Source organism: Salmo trutta, chromosome 37 (genome assembly GCF_901001165.1).
Source record: "Salmo trutta chromosome 37, fSalTru1.1, whole genome shotgun sequence".
Taxonomy (NCBI): domain Eukaryota; kingdom Metazoa; phylum Chordata; class Actinopteri; order Salmoniformes; family Salmonidae; genus Salmo; species Salmo trutta.
Genome location: NC_042993.1, coordinates 23,275,156 through 23,296,541, shown reverse-complemented (window position 1 = coordinate 23,296,541; position 21,386 = coordinate 23,275,156). Strand labels below are relative to the sequence as shown.

Genomic DNA, 21,386 nt, shown 5'->3' with positions numbered 1-21,386 from the left:
CCGACTCAGAAGCGCCTTGGTTGACATTGTTGTTGTTGTAAGAAACTACTTTGTCGTTGAGTCCTGTTTTGGATTTACAGTAGACTGCAACCTCTGGATTAGCTGAAAGTCAGGAACAACTGGTCTAATAAAGGTGGAGGTTTTCACAGTATTTGTCAAGAGGGAGGACCGTTATGGGACGATGAAAGAAATGTCTGCGAGGCCGCTCAAGGTAAGCAGACAAGGGACACTCAACTGCTAGCGACTTTAGCTTGTAACATTATAGCTAGCTGGAAACATTTTGGACAGGACGACCCGTAGCTGGCTTTGTATGAACCTTTTTTAATGAGTTGGAATGGTACGTTTTAAGTGGGAGACTCCTAGACGGCTAAACATGAAACATAGCGGGTTCGATTTACCAACTAGTTAACATAGCTGATGTTAGCTAGTCAGCCCAGCTAGCTAACTAATTTAGCTACAATCTAGCTAGCTAGACTTGTTACCGTAACTTATTAACGGGATAGCTAGCTATAACGTTAGCTTCCAATTTAATTCAAGTCACGTTAACAATGTCGCTTCGGTTACTGTGCCTTGCTAGCTAACGTTAACTACGTCCAGGATAACTTTGCTAACATTAGCTAGCTGGCTAGTTCTCTCTCTTGCCCATCTGCCTAGTTAGCCAGAAAAGGATAGGACGAAAATGTACTATGCTTTGTTAGCTAACTAACGCTTAGCCCATTCATAGACGATATACACACACCAGTCGGCTCATTTAGTAACGTTACATTATTGGGCTAACTAACAGTAAGCTAACGTTAGCTGACTAGTTAGCCATTCTACTCTCTCCTTGTATCCTCCTACAACTCTCTCCTTGTATCATCCTCTCCCCATCTAACGTTACGCCTATGAATCCATTTGAGGAATGAGCAACTTCAAACGGGAGGCCTCTGTCAGTCAATTGTTGGTGAAATATTCAGCAAGTCGTGCCCTGTTACTTGCTATAATTAAAGTTTAAAGTAAACCCATAGACATGCAGAGAGTATCAAATGTTATATCAATGCAAGGGACTCCTGCTTTATAGTTATTTACCCCAGAGAGTTTAATATTTGCCTGTATTTAGGCTATTGCTTAGTTAACTGTGAAACATTGAAAATACATTTCAATGACACTCTTAGGTCACTAATATTCTTCACTGGATGATTGAAGCCAGGGACATAGGCTTTGACAGCTCCACAGTGTGTTTATTTAAAGACCTCTCGTCATTATGTAAACTATGCGTTGCGCCATTGCCAACACCACTACAATGAAAGGGTATCATTACACTTTGACTTGAATTATTCAGCTCTTTATTTACAATTTATTTTGTTTGCTTGTAGTCTAGTGTCGGCAGACAACCTGCAACATAAAAGTAGGACAGAGAGACAGGCTCTTCACTGCTTAGGCCTACAGGGCCTTCTCTCTGTTTCATTATGTAAAGAAGGCACATTGTTAGAAGATGAGGAAGACTAACCCTTATCAACTCTACCTTCCCTGCAGCTTTCTGACTGCTGTTTGTATGCACTTGAACCAGAACCCATGCTTGTCTTCCTCCCACTACAAGTACACTATGCATGATAACATAATTGCCAGATTAAGCATAATTTGGGGATTTGTTATGATATCTGTGATTTGGCAGGAAATTTACGCTCAAGACTGTGATTGTGGTGTCATTCAAGTTGTGACCATTTGCATTAAAACACTAGTCGATCGAGCCTACCACTTGAGGAGAGGGAGAGAACAAAAGGGACAGATGCAGCAAATGCCTTTCATATTAGTACAAGTAGAATTCAGAGGGAGCGCACAAGCACAGTGGAATTCTGAGGGATCTATTTTTGCAGTGGGAGGAAGAAATGCATCTAGCCCTCCCACCTCTACTCATTTCAATGGCAATGCAGGGGGATGCTGGAAAGGCATGGAAGGGCTAACTGGCAAGAGGAGTGTTCCTCAGTGAGCAGACTGCTAGGGTGTGAGTGCAAGTTTGCATCGTTACGCAAGTCTTCCCTTTTTCAAGGAACGCATTGATCCATACAGCGTCACACAGAACACCTGAGGCCATCTTTTGGGGAGACTGTATAGTGTCCCTCTGTGATATTGAGATTCTCTAGTACAACTAAGACACTGTGAATGTCATATGTTACTGTTGGGTGGTGCTTTGCACGAGGTGATATCAGTCTCCTTTAACAATCACTCTTCCAGATAGCTGACACAGACACAGACACAGGAACCTTGGTATAAAACTCTTTAGTAATAAAATGCAATTGCAGACAGAGATTCACATCAGAGTATCTCAGTAGTCTATAGTAAAGATCTGTGTGGCGAAACAGGAGAACACAGACCCTACCGCCAATCATATCTTAACATTGTTGCATTGGATTGAATACAAAGTATCTAAGATGAGAAAAACATGTCTTGACTGTGGTTTCTCACTTTACTATCTCGGCCTTGAGGCTGGGTGACTATCAGCAGGTGCAGACAATTCTCAGCCTGAGAACTAAAGCAGTACATCTCCATTTACCCAGTAATTTTCCATCATTGCGCATTGCAAGCATACAAAGGTTATCACATACATACATACATACATACATACATACATACATACATACATACATACATACATACATACATACATACATACAGTAATCATGGCATTGGTGTAGCCCCACACCTGACCCCCAGGGTAACCCCAAACATTACACAAAAAAAACTATTAAAAACGACAGCATCACATAGAACAAAATGGTGTTCGGATGGCATTTGTTTGAAAGTGATCACTAATTGTTTTGCGTAGAGCCCTTTGACTCTTGACAATGAAACATGGCAAATCTGTGGTTCATAGCTTAATTTGCAACTTTTCATGCTTCTCCACCAACATTCAAATGGTTTGTTTTTTGCCTCGAAATTGCCCTGCGATGTATAAACACTACACTATGTCAAACTGGATGGCTGGCTGAATCACAGGTGGGAGAAACATGACACTGATGACAGAGAGCATTATCGCCATAATCCATCAAGGCAAGGGATTATCCTATTGACCTGGTGACGTCATAATTCGCTTCGGTTTTATCACCAGTTGAGCATTGTGGAAGTTTTCAGGGTGTGCTTGGCTAATTTATTGGTGTCCTTTAGCCTATGTGTGACACACAGTGAAGTCATCCACACATGACTGATCTGTGTGCAGTTCCCTTGTGAGCACTCATGTCTTATTCAGACAGTTCTGTGGAGAAAAAACCCTGGAGTCCATCCATTTGTCCTTCAGGATCCTTTCCCTCTTTCCACTCTCTTTAGCTAGCACTCTCCAAGCTCTAGTCTAAATGGTTTGTCACTGTACAGTTTATAAATGCTCAAGCCCTACCTATGTGAAGTTACGAGTTAAGCCTAAACCCTCTATCTCTCACAGAGCCATTTAGCCTTCCATTGTGTTGGTTGGCTTTAGCCATCTTGACTGTCTCTGTGTGGTAGTAGAGACTGAATATTATATTTCAATGTGGAACCCTGCTGCCGCAGCAATGCCTAGACTAGAGATACAATTTTAGTGGTCTCTCGCTGGGCTCCCCCAAACAGCTGTTCAGTAAGAGTGTGTTTCAAGGATCCAGTGTCAGCTTCAGTGCCAGGCCCATGTAGATTAAAACTATCCCCATAGGATCCCTCTACCCCCACAAACAAGGTCAGATTAATAAGTAAATAGTTGAGTGCTTCTCCAGGTTAGTGGGACAACTGCATGACCATGCGTCTCTTATTGCCTCTATCTAGTCTGTGTTCAAGGATTGTAATTTCTCCTACCACGACCAAATGCTACAGGGAAGGGAATGCAATGCATATCTAGGCTTTTAGTTGGCCCATGCATGCAGGAATCACCCCTTCAACCCTAGTTGTTGCCAGCTTAATGTTCCAGCCAACAGAGGCATTTCATTGCTTTCATCAGGAAGGTCAGACCTTGGGTTACCAAAGTTAACCTGGACTCCAGAAAATAACAGGGCAGAGGTGGCCTACATGGGCATTTCATCATGTTGGGAGAACTTAATTGAGCATCTGACCAATTCCGGAAGACTTTAGTTCTGGGTTAACCGAGATTACTTGGGCCTTGTTGCATACTATACGGTATGTGGTTCTCAACTAGCTACCTTAAGATGAATGCACTAACTTTAAGTCGCTCTGGATAAGTGTCTGCTAAATTACAAAAATGTAATGTTAACATGAATGGACACATCCTGCTAGCCTCTGATGAAATTCTCTAACTAGGCAAAGATTTATTCTTCAGATTCTCTCTGGTGGTCACAATTTACTGCTTTACACAGCACATATAGTCTACTCCATACATTTTCATAAGACTTTATGACCATGACATCTAGAATTCCACCACCATGCACCCCTGCATCCTTGTTTGCCAGCACACAGCATGGTCCAAACAAGACAGTACCAGATGTGTTTTGGAAGAAAAAACATCCCCATGATTCCTCAGCAGGGGGGCGATCAATAGGAAGCTTGTCTCTGTGAGCCTGTGCACCCAGACAGCGACTCATAAAACCCGGTTCAGCCCCACCCTCCCCTGTGTGCCTGGATGCCTGCCAGCCCTTTGACACAGCAGCCAGGGCCTAGGGCTGTTTGTGTCAGGGTGGCGAGGCCTTCAAAACCAAGCATCAGCAATTGCACCCCGGCCCTACCTAGTACCTACTTCCTTTGTGTTCAACCAGAGACTGGGTGAGTGTGCCCTATGCTTTGGGATACTCTGACTGGTTATTTTACCATTTTATGTGCCGTCTTTGTACTCAACTTTGCTATGCCAACTCTTTTTCACAAAGGCATCACTGTGGTATGATTGTAGGATGTTTAATACATTGAGTTCCACTGATATAAAACAATGGGACACATGCTCCCAGTTTTGCTTTTCTGAAGCATCCCCAATATTATCTCAGCATCGCTCTACAGATGGGCCAACCGGGTCAAACGGTTGATGGGTATAGCCTAATAGTGGGGTGAATGGAGACCCAGGCTATGCTTTTGCCCTCTCACATTAAAAAAATCCACAATCCCCCTTGACTGGGCCCTCTACCCGGAAGAAAGCCATGGTAAGATCACATGGCTGCTGGCTCCTCACCCTGCCATTACTACACAACAGCAGTCCTTCCCACTCTCTCCACTCTAGATCCAGGACCGCAGTAATCCTATCCCTGCAGGAGAGGAGCCTCTCGCCCTGGGCGAGTAAAGCCACCTCACTGCGTTGACTGCCAAGCCAGCATCACGTGGGGATTTGCATGAGCATTAGTGCCCAGGCCTGTTGCTGCTAATGCTCGTTTAACCACTGCCGTTAGCCTAGCCGCGGACTGCATACAGGTTCGGTAGGCTTTGCACATACATAGGATGGCCTACCTTATGTTGAAAATAAGTTATTTTATGTGTGTTTTCAGAGAGCAAGGCTAATTCTATAACAGATCATTTACAATTCATTTTGGGCTGACGGTATTCTGACTTGAGATCCACAGGCGCAACTCTGCATTAATCATAATTCATTTAGGCTAATTTCAATGGGTGACTTAACATTCAAGATATCAAGTTCAATATTGCCCATTCTGATCATAATGGTAGGACTTTAAACAATTGCAAATATAGACCTTTTTGTTTTCAGTGTTTTTCTACAAGAAGGCTATTGTTGCCTCCTTAAAAAATATATATATATATATATATATATATATATCATAAATCTTTAATAGGATTTTTACTTTAAGACTTAATTTACAGGTTTTGTAATATGGTCAGGATGTGTACTGTTATTGCTTAGTCTTGTGGTTGTTTCCACAGAGCAGTGCAGCCAAAGATGCAGGTTTGCTTCTAAGAAATGTCTGATATGCGTGAAGGAGTAATGCATAAATTACTGCAAAAGCTAACTCCCACCCTTTTAAATGTGAGTTATGTAAGCCGTAGCTCATTGTTTTGTGAAGTCTCATTGGCATCCACAAGACATTGATGGCCTTTGAATATTGAGCTACTGGGGAAAGCAAGTGTTGGTACAAATGTTTGAATTCAGTCTCATTCCTCTTACTGCCCGTAGGTTTTACTGTCCATAGGGTTTTAGTTGCTTTTATAAACTGGGTGGTTAGAGGCCTGAATGCTGATAGCTGGGGTATATCAGACCCTATACCACGGGAATGACAGCATTTAGTTTTACTGCTCTAATTGCGTTCATAACCAGTTTATAATAGCAATAAGGCACCTTGGGGGTTTGTGGTATATGGCCAATATACCACGGCTAAGGGCTGTGTCCAGGCACTCTGCGATGCGTCGTGCGTGAGAACAGCCCGTAGCTGTGTATATTGGGCATGTACCACACCCTCTCGTGTCTTATTGCTTAATTTCACAATTTCATATTGATTGCAAATTTCATCCAAATAGGCTAGCAGTGCAGACGATGCAGAAGCTGGCATTTCTGCACAAAGACAAGACATCAATAAAAAGCAGCTAGTGCCGTATGAGGAGTTCCCGCCCACGGTGTGCTGAGTTTAGGTTGGCAGTGCTCCGGGAATACTGAAACCAGGGCAGATTGTTCCCTGAGTCCAACGAAAACACTTCTGCTGCATATCTCTGTGCTGCAGTCCTTCATTGGCATAGCAGCGCTCTGCTCGCACTCTGCAGCTGACAGAATCAAGCTCTATTATTTTGATTATCCACAGCATTGAAGAGCATTGACATGTAAGCAGATGGGCACAAAGTGTAGGCCTAGTCTCATTACAAAACACACACAAATCAAACTTGCCCTTGTAAATTGTCCTGTTGCTCCCTTTCTGTGACCATTCTCTGTGAACCTCCCGTGTGTCCTCTTACGTTGCTACATGGCACAGCAAGGCACAATATGGCATGGGTCAGCACCGTTCACGGTGTGGCATGACACAGCACGGCACTGCATGGCACACAGCACTGGTCAGAGGATATGTCAGGGGCGTCAGTGATGTTGGCTGCTGCCTCGGCACCCTACATCCCCATCTGAAGCCGTCTGCTATGAGTGGCTGTTAATTAGCACTGCTTGACTGTTGATGACTGGGTGTGACTACAACGACAGACCCTGGGCACAGGGCAGGGTTACCTCTGAAGCCAGGTACTGGGCAGCTCTAATAAAGTGCCCAATGGAGCATGGTGAGAGGAGAGAACAGGCTGTTCTGAAATACTCCATGCACATGACTCACATCACCAATTGTGGAACGGGGGGGGGGGGGGGGGGGGGGGTTTGTGGGTAAGTGAAACTTCGTTAAGACCTTGGCCACAAAATGCTTGGCTAGCCATGACATCAGCTCTCCGACACTTGATAAACAGTTTCTCTGGAAAGCCATTACTCTGCCCATTTTAACTGCTTGAACTTGGCAGTTACTACCACGCCGCCGTGCATGTCAACAAGAGGAAATCGGGCCTCTGTCTGCCAAAAAGAGTGACTGACTACCAGGTCCCCTAACTTCTGTACCCTACTGGAGTTAGCCTACACTGTCAGTTGCTACTGAAAAGCCTGCAGTAGCTAGTCCTACACTGTCAGAGAACACTGCACACCTTACTAGTGGCCTAACCCATTTACCCATTGAAGTTCAGCAGATACACCAGAGAGAAAGAGCAGTAGCCTATCAGGGAAGTTTTGTTTTTCTTGTAGACAAGCTTCCCGAGCCATGACACTTGCAGACATAGCTTAGCTGTCTTGTTTGCTCGCCAGAACTTTTTCTCTGTTTCCCGCCTGTTTTCTTTCAGTTGTCTGCTGTTTAAAAACTTTGCACTGAGGGGCGGTGCTATATTTGGTTCATGATTATGGAGTGGTATTTTTAGGCTGTAAAAAGTCTTGTAATTTTGACACCTTGCAGATAAGGGGCTGGCATTCTGCATGCATTTCTAGCTATGGTAACAAACTGTACAAATGTAAAGTCTTCTTTTTTTCACAGTACAACTTACAGGGTTGACCGTTAGCTATCACATGGAATGAGAAGCTTGAGTATTTAAGGAGTGAGGGAAGACTGGGAACAAGCGTCACTGAATGCTTACAGCAGGCTTAGACAACACGTGGGATCCCCTTAGGCCATTCAATGTTTGATGCCACTTTGTTTTATAGCCTCCTTCGGATGGGATTACATTTACATTTACATTTAAGTCATTTAGCAGACGCTCTTATCCAGAGCGACTTACAAATTGGTGCATTCACCTTAAGATATCCAGTGGAAAAACCACTTTACAATAGTGCATCTAAATCTTTTGGGGGGGGGGTAGAAGGATTACTTTATCCTATCCCAGGTATTCCTTAAAGAGGTGGTGTTTCAGGTGTCTCCGGAAGGTGGTGATTGATTCCGCTGTCCTGGCGTTGTGAGGGAGCTTGTTCCACCATTGGGGTGCCAGAGCAGCGAACAGTTTTGACTGGGCTGAGCGGGAGCTGTGCTTCCTCAGAGGTAGGGAGGCGAGCAGGCCAGAGGTGGATGAACGCAGTGCCCTTGTTTGGGTGTAGGGCCTGATCAGAGCCTGAAGGTACGGAGGTGCCGTTCCCCTCACAGCTCCGTAGGCAAGCACCATGGACTTGTAGCGGATGCGAGCTTCAACTGGAAGCCAGTGGAGAGAGCGGAGGAGCGGGGTGACGTGAGAGAACTTGGGAAGGTTGAACACCAGACGGGCTGCGGCGTTCTGGATGAGTTGTAGGGGTTTAATGGCACAGGCAGGGAGCCCAGCCAACAGCGAGTTGCAGTAATCCAGACGGGAGATGACAAGTGCCTGGACTAGGACCTGCGCCGCTTCCTGTGTGAGGCAGGGTCGTACTCTGCGAATGTTGTAGAGCATGAACCTACAGGATCGGGTCACCGCCTTGATGTTAGTGGAGAACGACAGGGTGTTGTTAGGGTTGCACATTTTGGGGAATATTCAGAGGTGGAAACTTTCTGTGGGAATTAACGGGAATATATAGAAATGTATGCAAATTAATGTTAATACCCATTTAAATGTAATGTTTTTTGCATTGGATATATTTACCATATCGTATGGAAACAGAAACATGAACTTTTTACCTTATCATAAGTAGACATAATTGCAAATGATGCAATCCTTCCAATAGAAATAAAAAAAACAATTGACTTACAAATTGTACTCTAATTAAATGACTTGACTCTTCACATGGGATGATTTCACTGAACAACAAAAGGGAATATTGAATGATGCATCACATCTCCCAAAAAGGTTTTCAACATACATCTGTAAAATGATAGTGTAGAAACTAAAGCTTTGGTTGTCTTACTCTCAGGTTTCCATGTCTTCTCCCTAAACGTCCTCAATGTCCACCTCTTGAACATCAGACTCTGAGGCCTCATCTTCTCTTCACTTTCCAACTTTGTTGGGGATGGCTCGTTGTCAGGCTCAAAATTTGCCACAATTTTTGGCCACAATTTTTCAACCCATGTATTGGTCAGCATGTTGCGTGCTTTGGTGTGTGTTCCCGCTCTGAGGCGGCTGATGTTGTTGGGATTTGGAGGATGATGTAGGCAACAGGGGAAAGAGCCTCACATCCACAAAGTCCCTTCCACCAGGTGGCTGATGAGATATGTTGGCACGACTGCCATATTGCATTTCCATCCCAAAGCCCTTGCTTGGAAGTGTACTTTGCCAGACTGCCAAGAACCTTGCCTTCATCCAGGCCAAGGTGGTGAGACACGGTAGTGATGACACCATAGGCCTTGTTGATCTTTGCACCAGACATGATGCTCTTGCCAACATACTTGGGGTCCAACATGTACGCTGGGGCGTGTATGGGCTTCAAGCAGAAGTCTTAACGCTTTTTGATGTATTTCAGAACTGCAGTTTCCTCTGCTTGGAGCAACAGTGAAGTGGGCAGGGCAGTACGGATTTCTTCTTACATCTGCATGCGGAGTCTGAACATCAGACAGGATGACATTGTCTGCCTCAATCCATGCAATGGTTACTGCTATAGGTTTCAGGAGTTTCAGGCTGCTTACCACTCTCTCCCAAAATACATCATCCAGGAGGATCCTCTTGATGGGGCTGTCCATATCGGCAGACTGATATGGCCATTTCCTGGAGAGACTCCTTCCCCTCCAGGAGACTGTCAAACATGACGACAACAAATGGGTGTGATGTGAGGTTAGGACTCCTCCACTTTAGACCAAGCAGCTTTCATGTTCGCTGCATTGTCTGTCACCAGTGCAAAAACCTTCTGTGGTCCAAGGTCATTGATGACTGCCTTCAGCTCATCTGTCATGTAGAGACAGGTGTGTCTGTTGTCCCTTGTGTCTGTGCTCTTGTAGAATACTGGTTGAGGGGTGGAGATGATGTAGTTAATTATTCCTTGCCCAAGAACATTCGACCACCCACCAGAGATGATTGCATTATAGACTGCGTTCTCTATGATTTGCTAGACCTTCACTTGAGCTGTTGAACTCTGCATCCAGCAAATTAGTAGATAAAGTATGTCTGCTTGTTCTTCGCTGAGCATACACCCCTCCATTCAGAAATCTCTTCCAATACACATTGCCTGTGAGCATCAGAGATGAACCAGCTGCATACACAGCTCGAGCAAGACATTCATCAGCATTTCTCTACATTCCTCCATTGAGTAAAAAAAAAACGTCTGATTCCAGGAGGACTATGAGCTGTTGCTATCGATAAGGTGTCTGATTCATCATTTTCACCTTGAATAGAATTAGAGGGACTTTGGTCAGAGGTTGCTTGTTGTGAGCGCTGAGGGAACTTTATGCACTTGGCCAGAGGACTCTGCATCTTTTGTTGCATTCTTCACATATGATTTGGCACAGTATTTGCAAATGTACACAGCTATTCCTTCTACATTAGCTGCAATGAAATGCTTCCACACATCAGACAGTGCCATTGCATTTTCCTGTAAATATTAGAAAAAAAAGACAAACCCCCAAATACAATTTCATGTACAGATAAATAGTTAAGCAGTTAGATTAAACACCACCTTTGTAAGAAATGTTTTAAAATGAAACGTGTATGGAAACAGGTGCATTAACACTCCTCAGTTAGCAAGCTCAAGCAAGCTAAAACCCACATGGTAGCAAAAACTAATTAGCAGAAATTGTTAACGAGTTAGAAATTATTTAAACACACTTTGCTGTAAGCTATTATTTACTAGTTAACAAAAAATCATGTCATATAAAATATATTCACCCCACCCAGTATTGTAATCAAAATTTACCAGAAAGCATGTAGTCCTTGACTCAGTGTAGTAGTGTGGGCTCAATAGCATCTCATTAGTGTGCAAGATCTTGAGAATCAGCTGTACATGTGATGGAAGCGTGCACTGCACATGTGATGGAAGCGTGCACTGCACATGTGATGGAAGCGTGCACTGCACATGTGATGGAAGCGTGCACTGCACATGTGATGGAAGCGTGCACTGCACATGTGATGGAAGCGTGCACTGCACATGTGATGGAAGAGTGCACTGTGCATGCAGAGGATCGCAATTCCATTGAATTGGAGATAGTTTAACCAAAATATGCCACAAGACCTAGAATTGCCCTATGTGTATCCCACAAAAAAGGTTCACTGTTATAAGGTAACTTTTTTGATGAATTTAAGTAAAATTCCTGGCCTTAACTTCCCATGAAAAAGTTCCTGGGAAGGGGGAAAGGGGCAGATTTTTGGGTGATGACTGGACATCTCTAAGCCCTGGCTCCAACAACATGCCCTCTCGGAGGGTGGTCATCCCATGGAATCTCTGACATCAGCTCTTTCTTTCTCCCCCTTTCTCTTTTGGTTAGCGCATGAGCAGTGTCTTTGTATTCAGTGACACTGCTTACCTCAGCTGGTGTCCAAGCCTTGATGAAGACTGGAATCTCTGAGTTCATGAATGAATAGAAGATGACCAAAAGACCAGGCCTAATTCGAAGGGGAAACGAGTAACAATCCTTTGTTTCCCCAAACTCTTGCACCTCTGTTGTGTTACCATATTTGTAGAAGGGAGAACAGAGAAGATGAAAAGTTTGGTAACAGGACGGCTGTTTGTGCCATTGACACCGAACTAAAGCTTGTTTTGCTATGGAAAACCAATTTTTCACTAATAAACTCAAGTCAGTGGTTTTCATGGTTCAATTGGCTGACATCTCAGAAAATGTTCCAGGCTGAAGTTGTGCATTTCATAGATTTTTTTTTTCTTCCAATGACCAGCTTAAACAAATGTTATTTGACCAGGGAAAATGGTCCAATTAAATATATTGATTTGGCTAAGAGCTGGAAGGCATTGAAAACTGGAGACATTACTCTCGCCACCTGAACTAAGCACATTTACTCAACCAAACGGACGAAACATCGACGGTACAATTAGCAACACACCAATTTGCTAGCAGAACAGGAGTATTTAAAAAAATCTTTCTTTCTCCCCCCTCCCCCCTGTAAAGGCGAGATGTGGAACAGGAGCAACAGTATGTGCAGTAGTGTCTTCTCGGCTCCTGACTGGTCACAGACATTGCTGTGTTCCTGCGCCAGTGTTGAATGGGCACTCAATGATTTGCATTGTGTTGACTACCATGGTGTTACGTTGCGTAGCATCATGTTGGGCAGCTCTGTCTCTTATGATGTCCTGCGATTCGTTGCCTTGCAGTGTGTAGCCTGTAATCTTTGACTGTGCTTCTTTGTCCAGGGCTCCTGCCTTTTACGTTTCTGCAGCTGTGCAAAGCAGGCTACTTCAGTTGAGCTGCGTTATGCTGACTTGTACAGCAAGACCGTTGCTGCTGTGCGGTATGCTTAGCTGTAGTTGCAGGGTTCTGAAGCTCAGGAGGAACTGGGTAAATGTGCTTGATTTTTCTTAATCCCTCCGCCAGACAAGCTCGGCCTCCTCAGACGTAGCGGTGCAGTTATGTAATGAGCTAGTGGGCTCAGCTTCAGTCAGTAATCACCACATTGTTTGACTTCCTCTAGTTATGAAGTATCTGTACTCTGTTTAGTCACTTTATGATCTCTTGATCCTATTTCTGACTGATCCCTGGTACATTTGACTTGCTCAGATTGAGGGACTATTAGTACAAAACAATGAAGGCTTGGGGCTATTGCACTCTCATAGGATTTTGTTCATTTTTTAAAGCTGTGGTTAATCAGAATTATTTCAATGATTAGGCTAGCCTTAAATGCGCTAAAAGTTGTCCATGCATGGTAGTAGCTTATCTGATTATAGTCAACGGTCTAGTATACAACATCATAAAGTTAATAAATCAGTCAAACCAAATAGCTTAAGCTGTTGTTCCAGCGTTTATGGCCTTCTCTGAGCTGCTGTGCCTCGGACTACTGTGCTACTTCCTAACCCCGCTCCACCTTTCCTCCAGCCCAGGGGTATGGGCCTACCACTGGGGAACATTTATCATCGCTGACGCAACTCACACAGCCTCGGTTGTCTTATCAGCCCTTCTATATCATCACTCATATGATTTTAGCAGTGGTGCTGGGGTGTTACACACTCACTAAGATCACAGGGAAACTTTGATTAAACTAAAATAGAACTGATTCATTTAGAGATGTGGTAATCCATCTTCTCCTGACTGAGCATGAAATGGGAATAGAACAACCCAATTGTCCATCTTTGGAAAATGCTGACTTTAGGCTATATGTTGATGACAATGGAACGATATAATTGTAAAGCCTGTTGAGTATCTTCAGGTACAGTGGATAGCCTTACCGTTTTCATATTGGGCGTCAGGCTCTAGCTGCTCTCCCTCTCAACTGGAAAGTGAGGTTCATGTTTCACATGATGAATGACTTAGTGGGCTAAACATGAAATGGCAAGTCCTTCTGCTGTGTACTAGTGACAGCCAACAACCCTGCTCCCCCTTCACTGGAAGTGCAGCTCACTCTCATTTTGTAAGGATGCATAGAGGGCTCACTTTAAAAAGTGACTGCCCCTAAAAAGCTAATTTTAATTTGGTTATAAAGTCAGTCTGGTCAAAAACTGAGATTTTAAAGGAAACAATTGTATGTCATGGAATAAAGGGTACTGTAACAGTTTTCCTTGGGTTGAGTTTATTTCAATCCTGTACACAGCTGGCAGCACCCAAGCAATCATCAGTTAGGAACGTGTAGCTGCACGAGCCCCCTTCGTAATGCCCATGGTCAATTTGGTTTGACATTCGATAGTCCCCAACTAGCACCATAGGGATATCAGTAAATTACACAACTTAAGCCTACATGGGACAATTATTTTAAAATGTCAGTAGCTACCAATTTCAATGACTTAACCTCAAATGAACTTTGTATAAAAATGCATATACAAATATTGAGGCATTTAATGAGACAACTAAAAGATGTGCAACATGAAAATATTGTCCCATTTACATTGTGTAATCTATTGACGGTGCCTAACTAGCCCCAGAGATGGGCTATCCAATGTCAAACCAACATTGCCACAGTTCACACCATCCTGCTAATTGGCTAAAGAAGTTGGCTAGCACTAACTAGCCTAGGCAACTTCAAGACACGACCTGGTTAAACTGTTTCAAGTTATGTACAAACGCTTGCCACGTGGGAAAACACCCACATTAAACCACCCCCCCAAGACAACTCTACTTTGGCTTCAGTCGTGGCCGTTGCATGTAATGACCAAGTCGCTAAACAAAGCCAAATCAGGAAGTTGAACTCCCTTTAATAGTAGCCTCAAAATGGGGTCTTTTTGCTTAATGAGGTTCTGAGTACGGCTATGTAAAGGGTTGGCAGTTTGACTGCCTTGTGGACTTGATACTCCCCCTGTGCACTACCACAGGCTATGCAGATTTATCATGAAAGAGTGCCTGGTACAACTGGACCTTATTTATTGTCCAGGCTTGATGGAAGTTTGAGCAGGATGCCTTGTAGGCCTCGATAGGCAAGGTTTTCTAAGTGGTGGAGCAAGTGCAAAAAACACATCTAGGGCTTGGTGTAAGACTACTGACTGACCTTACATGAATGCACAATGTGACATGACAAAGCATTTGGAGCAGTCCCGCCCTTAATAAGTAGGCTATAGCCTAGTCTCTCGGTCTTGTTGTGCTAAACATTTATCTTAGGCTAGATTACTTCCTATCATATCTGGCTCAGTTTAAAGCAGTGCTTCTATATACCTATTCCTGTTCAGAATGATATCACTAGTATTCTTCTGTGGCTCTCTCAGCTGCTGTGGTAGCAGCTCTCTGGTTTTAGCTGGCTCACCATCCCAGGTTCTGTAGCTATGTGTTAGACCAACATGGCCCCAAACTACATGCCAAGGAGGTCTCCGCTGTTTCAGTGACTAATAATTTAGTGTCATGATTTCAGGCCATGCCCCTTTTATCATTCAAATTGTGGCAGGAAGCACTATCCTTTTTTTCTATGTTCAATTGATTCAGTGTTGGATTTTTAGGTTTCTACTAGTCTCTTGTGACAACAGAAAACATTAAAATGTCTGTCAAGAAACTGGCATATGACGGATAGTGTGGAACAATTCTTCTGTTGCGCTTGTTTTGTGAAACGGTTTATTTGGGAGAATCACGATTTCTGAGGAGGTTCACCTACACCAGACCATACATTATTTAGAATTTCGGAACAGGAGGGTATATTTGGCCATAGGCTTGCAGAGTGAGGTTGGGGGTGGGAAGCTACCAAACAGGATCCGTTTCTGGCACTAGTCCAACATCTCCCCGTCCTCCACCCAGAACCAAATGGAGTAGCTGGCCAGAGGTTCTGGGTTGCTGACATTAACTTTGTACTGACCTGTTAGCCCAAGTCAGATTAGCACCGCATTGACTGTGCGTACACTCAACTCTCGTTTCTCCTAAATCACTTGCAGTAGGCCTGTTCTTCACATGCTTAAATTACACTTCTCTGTCTCGTGGAAGTCTGTTTTGGTTAGCCTGCAGTTGTTTCACTGCTGGAAGCCTATACTGTAATGGAGGTTGTCTCTCCATCCCTCGTTTACCTCCATGAATCTTCCACGGGCCCACACAATGGCTGCAGCAGGCCGTGGTGACCTCCATGTCTGCTTCAGTGATCCAGGCCTCTCCCAGGCTCAGCACCCACGTGCTAGCAGCAGCTCCCATTATGTAACCTCTCACACAAAAGCCTGGCCGGCCTGCACACGCATAACTGACTGCTCTGTGCTGGCAACAGGGACATTATGCTAGTCAGGCCATCGCTTAGGTGTGTCTCTCACAAAACCTAAACTTGATGGAAACTATTTTTGGGAAAATCTGACAGTTTCAACCCCAGATTGCTTACGTTGCTGTCAATATTTGCAGACACAACATTGACATTAATTTGTTGTTTTTGTCGATTTATCACCCCTAGCAGCCGTCAACTAATAATTTAGTGGGACCCTTCCCTAGTTTTGTGGCCCTCACCCCATTGTCAGGAACTCCTGCTGGTTGATGCGTCAGAAGCTGAGTGCGTCCACAGGAATGGCTGATGTTAGAGGCTGGGAATAACAAAGTCCTTTCACAGGTCTGTTAGTGTACATTCTGTCCACAGAGCAGCACATTACCAGCAGGCATTGGCACTAGCTTGTCCGTTGATACATCATTATGTGTAGGACTTAGTTTGCTCAACTCCCAGCAGTATGTGTAATAGTGTCTCACACCAATCAGGTCCTAAAATGATCTTTATGAGATGCAGTAAAGTCAACACAACAAGAGGCTTTGTATGGAGGCCAGACCCTAGGAAGATATTGTGTTGCTGGCTTCTGCTTCTCTCACTAGTGTAAACACACCTACCTCCAGGGCCAGAAGTTCTTGTCCACTCAACTCAACACCTGTCTGTTTTGAATGCTGAGTATACTCACACAGCCTCTTGTCAACAGTGCCTTCGGAAAGTATTCAGACCCCTTTTCCACATTTTGTTACGTTAAAGCCTTATTCTAAAATGTATCAAATAAAACAAAATCCTCAGCAATCTACTCAAAATACCCCATGATGACAAAGTGAAGACAGGTTTTTAGAATACTTTATATACATAAGTATTCAGCCCCTTTGCTATGAGACTCAAAATTGAGCTCAGGTGCATCCTGTTTCCATTGATCATCCTTGAGATGTTTCTACAACGGAGTCCACCTGTGATACATTCCATTGATTTGGAAGGGCACACACCTGTCTATATATAAGGTCCCAAAGTTGACAGTGCATGTCAGAGCAAAAACCAAGCCATGATGCCGAAGAAATTGTCCATAGAGCGCTGAGCCAGGATTGTGTCGAGGCACAGATCTGGGGAAGGGTACCAAAAAATGTCTGCAGCATTGAAGGTCCACAAGAACACAGTGGCCTCCATCATTCTTAAATGGAAAAAGTTTGGAACTACCAAGACTCTTCTTAGAGCGGGGCGCCCGGCCAAACTGAGCAGTCAGGGGAGAAGGGCCTTGGTCAGAGAGGTGACCAAGAATCCGATGGTCATTCTGACAGAGCTCCAGAGTTCCTCGGTGAAGATGGGAGAACCTTCCAGAAGAACAGCCATCTCTGTAGCCTTCCACAAATCGGGCCTTTATGGTAGTGGCCAGATGGAAGCCACCCTGCTCTAAAAGGCACATGAAAACCCGCTTCGAGTATGCCAAGAGGCACCTAAAGACTCTCAAACTATGAGAAACAACATTCTCTGGTTTGATGAAATCAAGATTGAACTCTTTGTCCTGAATGCCAAGCGTCACGTCTGGAGGAAACATGGCACCATCCCTACGGTGCACCATGGTGGTGGCAGCATCATGCTGTGGGGATATTTTTTAGTGGCACGGACTGGGAGATCGAGTCAGGATCAAGGCAAAGATGAACCGAGCAAAGTACAGAGATCCTTGATGAAAACCTGCTCCAGAGCGCTCAGGACCTCTGACTGGGGGCGAAGGTTCACCTTCCAACAGGGCAACGACACTAGGCACACAGCCAAGACAATGCAGAAGTGGCTTGAGTAGCCAGAGCCTAGACTTGAACCCGATCGAACATCTCTGGAGAGAGCTGAAAATAACTGATAGCGCTTGAGAGGATCTGCAGAGAAGAATGGTAGGAACTCCCAAAATACTTGTGTGCCAAGCTTGTAGCATCATACCCAAGAAGACTCAATGCTGGAATCGCTGCCGAAAGTGCTGAGTAAAGGGTCTGAATACTTATTAAACTGAAATATCACATTAACATATTTTTTATAAATTAGCAAACATTTCTAAAAACCTGGTTTTGGTTTGTCATTATTGGGTATTGTGTGTAGATTGAGTAAAATAAAAGTTTAATCGATTTTAGAGTAAGGCTGTAACTTAGCTGTGTGTTACAGCGGCTTTGGGAGAAGACTATTACAAGAGATGTGAACATAGCCGTGATGTGTGTATGTGAACATCAGTGAATTGCTACACAGCAAGTGTTGGAGACCCTGCAGAGGGAAGTCTTTTTTTAATTTTTTGTTGCCAACTTTGGAACGAGGGCACTGGAAATTCTCTGGTTTAGAAAGACCTTTTGTCCTGTTGCCTTATCTTGCCTGCCGGTGTGCCTTTTGTTGTGAGGGTGGGTCAAGAGAGTGAGAGAGGGATGGGTGTAAAAAAAATAGAAGAGAGCTCATGATTCATCTGGTGCGGTGGTGAAGAGTTCACTGAGGCATGGGTGGGGCTAGATGACTGCAGGTAACAAGGATAGTAGTCCAGTCACAGCTTGAAGCTTGAACTTTAGTATCTCAAAGTCATAACATAACATGAGAGGTGGAACATTTGATCATTTAGGAGGATAGAAGGGATATGTGGTTTTAGACTCTAAGATGTACACTAGGGTACCAAAGGAATTTGAATTACTGCTTTATGCAGTGTATGCTCAAAGAGCTTAATCTCAATTCAGATATCTATACTGAACAAAAATATAAATGCAACATGCAAAAATTTCAAAGGTTTTACAGAGTTACAGTTCATATAAGGAAATCAGTCAATTGAAAATAAGTACATTTGGCCCTAATCTATGGATTTCACATGACTGGGCAGGGGTGCAGCCATGGGGGGAAGCCAGGCCCAGTCAATCAAAATTTGTTTCTCCCCACAAAATGGCTTTATTACAGCCAGAAATACTCTTCAGCACCCCCCTCAGGTGATCCCGTAGGTGAAGAAGCCAAATGTGGAGGTCCTGCTGCTGTTAAGCTGGCTGGACATACTGCCAAATTTTATAAAATGACATTGGAGGCAGCTTATGGTAGAGAAATTAACATTCAATTCTCAGGCAACAGCTCTTGTGGACATTCCTTCAGTCAGCATGCTAATTGCACGCTCCCTCAACTTGAGTGTGTGTCATTATGTTCTTCATATGCTACACCTGTCGGGTGGATGGGTTATCTTGGCTAAGGAGAAATGCTCACAAACAGCGAAGTAAACAAATTTGTGCATAAAATCTTAGAGAAATAAGGTTTTTGTATGGAACCTTTCTGGGATTTTTATTTCAGCCCATGAAACATGGGATCAACAGTTTGCATGTTGTGTTTAGATAATTGCTAAATGTATTATAGGTCACATATTGGCACAGTGCTACAGCCAAACACTAGGCTACCTTATGGACTGAGATGTTGACACTAGAAGCCTATCTTATTTCTGTCAGGGACATTTCCAGTCATCCTTGCACTTGTATCGATTGCCCTCTGCATCTCTCCTTTCAATAGCCCATCTGTAGAAATTGTATTGTTCCCCAGTCTCGATTGGGGGTCATCATTGCTATTTGCTACACTGAAAACCTATCACTGTTACCATAGTAACATGACATTTTGCCTGATCCAGCTATGCCTCTTTTCAGTAATGTGATTTCTATTGCCCATGGATTGCTGTAGTTTTGGACATTTTCTAAACCCTGGTCATTGTTTGAGACTTCTTTGTGCCCTGTAGTTTGGGAGTGCACTGACTGAGTCATGTTTAATGTCAGAATAGAATGGTTTCTTAAAGGGAACGCTCGCCTCCAACTGAAGGGGAGTTCAATAATGTCCTTGTGTAGAGCTTTTCTGTCTTATGTCTGGCCTTAAATGTTTGCCAACTTTATAATTGAGCTGCCAAGGTTCCCTAATTCAATGCTAGTACTTTTTGCAACGAGCATTTTTCTGTGATGCTTTTTGTAAAGCGTTCTTTTTTGCCCATCGTGATAGGAGTGACGGCCAGTTAACTGAATCTGCACAAGTAAAGATTTGCTATTAGGAGTGTGCTGTGTAGGTAGAAAACAGAGACCCATCTGCTCATCCCAACATGTTATCTTGTTACCATGATTCAATGCAAATGTGAACACCTTTTGTTTAATTTGCTCAACGGCTCTGTGAGCAGCCTACCACAACAGTGGTCATGGGTGAGTGAGACGTGGCCAGGCAGAGGGGTCAACTGGAAAATGATTTTCCACAGAGATGTTGCCCTTTACCAAAACAGGCTTACACATGGGCACTATGAAAGGGTCAGTGGGGTTATGTTCCATCTTTTTTGTGTGTGTTAGCTGTTAAGATTACATTTAACACACTTTAATCATTTTTTCTGGCCCAATAACGTTACATTCCACAGTACCTGCATGCTGTACAAATGGATCATAGTTTGATGCCAATTCAGGTTTACATTTTCATCCGTTTTGCTTCTTTTTGATTCTATTCAGGTTTGGCTGGACGTGTAAGGCCAGTTGAAGAGTTCCCCTGGTCCAGTGGTCTTGTTGGGGAGGGCGGATCCCCTGTTTTATTTTTCTACCCTGATGCCGCCCTGTAAATTCATGATCACATGACCTTGGATATGGACGCAGTCCTGTCCGACTTTGTCCGTTCCACTGGAGCCGAACCAGGACTAGCCAGAGACCTGCTAGAGGGTGAGTTGCAAGGCATTCTGGGGTAAAATAGATGATTTTATGGTAAACTGCTAGTGAGGGGTGTAAATTGAGCAGTGCACCTCCCAGTTAGAGCTGTTGGTTAGGTAAGCTATCATGTAAAAGGAGGAAGTTAAATCCAGAAGAGACTCAACTCTTGTTGCCTAGCAGCAGCACAAGTTGCAGGTAAGAATATGGGTTCAAAATGTAATGCGCTGCAGTAGCTATACGGTGGTGAGAGACAAGATGTGCTCAAAATTCAAATATTTACTCAAGCAACGGAATGTGTCAGTGGCCTTTTACATAAGTTGCTATGGTTCTGTTGACATACGGTAAATATTTATACTAATGACTGTTGAGCGGATCTGAATTTCGTAGAATGCGTTGTTGGCTTTTTCGGTTAGGTTTGACTTGTCCTTTCCATTTGCAGGGAAGAACTGGGATCTCACCGCTGCCCTCAGTGACTTTGAACAGCTGCGACAAGTGCATGCTGGGAACCTGTCGTACTCTTTTGCTGAGGAGAGGACGTACCCAGCCCCGGAGAAGGAGATGGCCAGGGTCGGGCGGCCCCTTCTGCACCGTCAAGAGGAGGTGCTGCAAGGTGAGAACAATGGTAAGTAAAAAAAA

At 43.9% G+C, this 21,386-nt stretch overlaps 1 protein-coding gene across 1 annotated transcript in view; it reads left to right on the top strand.

Annotated features, from left to right (window-relative positions):
• LOC115176888 (OTU domain-containing protein 7B) overlaps nt 1-21,386 on the top strand; it is a 33,480-nt gene continuing 12,094 nt past the window's right edge. The window contains exons 1-3 of the mRNA XM_029737245.1: nt 1-211; nt 20,559-20,762; nt 21,190-21,372. Of these exons, the coding sequence (XP_029593105.1) occupies nt 20,678-20,762; nt 21,190-21,372 (268 nt within the window). The 5' untranslated portion in view covers nt 1-211; nt 20,559-20,677. The remainder of the gene's footprint in view (nt 212-20,558; nt 20,763-21,189; nt 21,373-21,386) is intronic.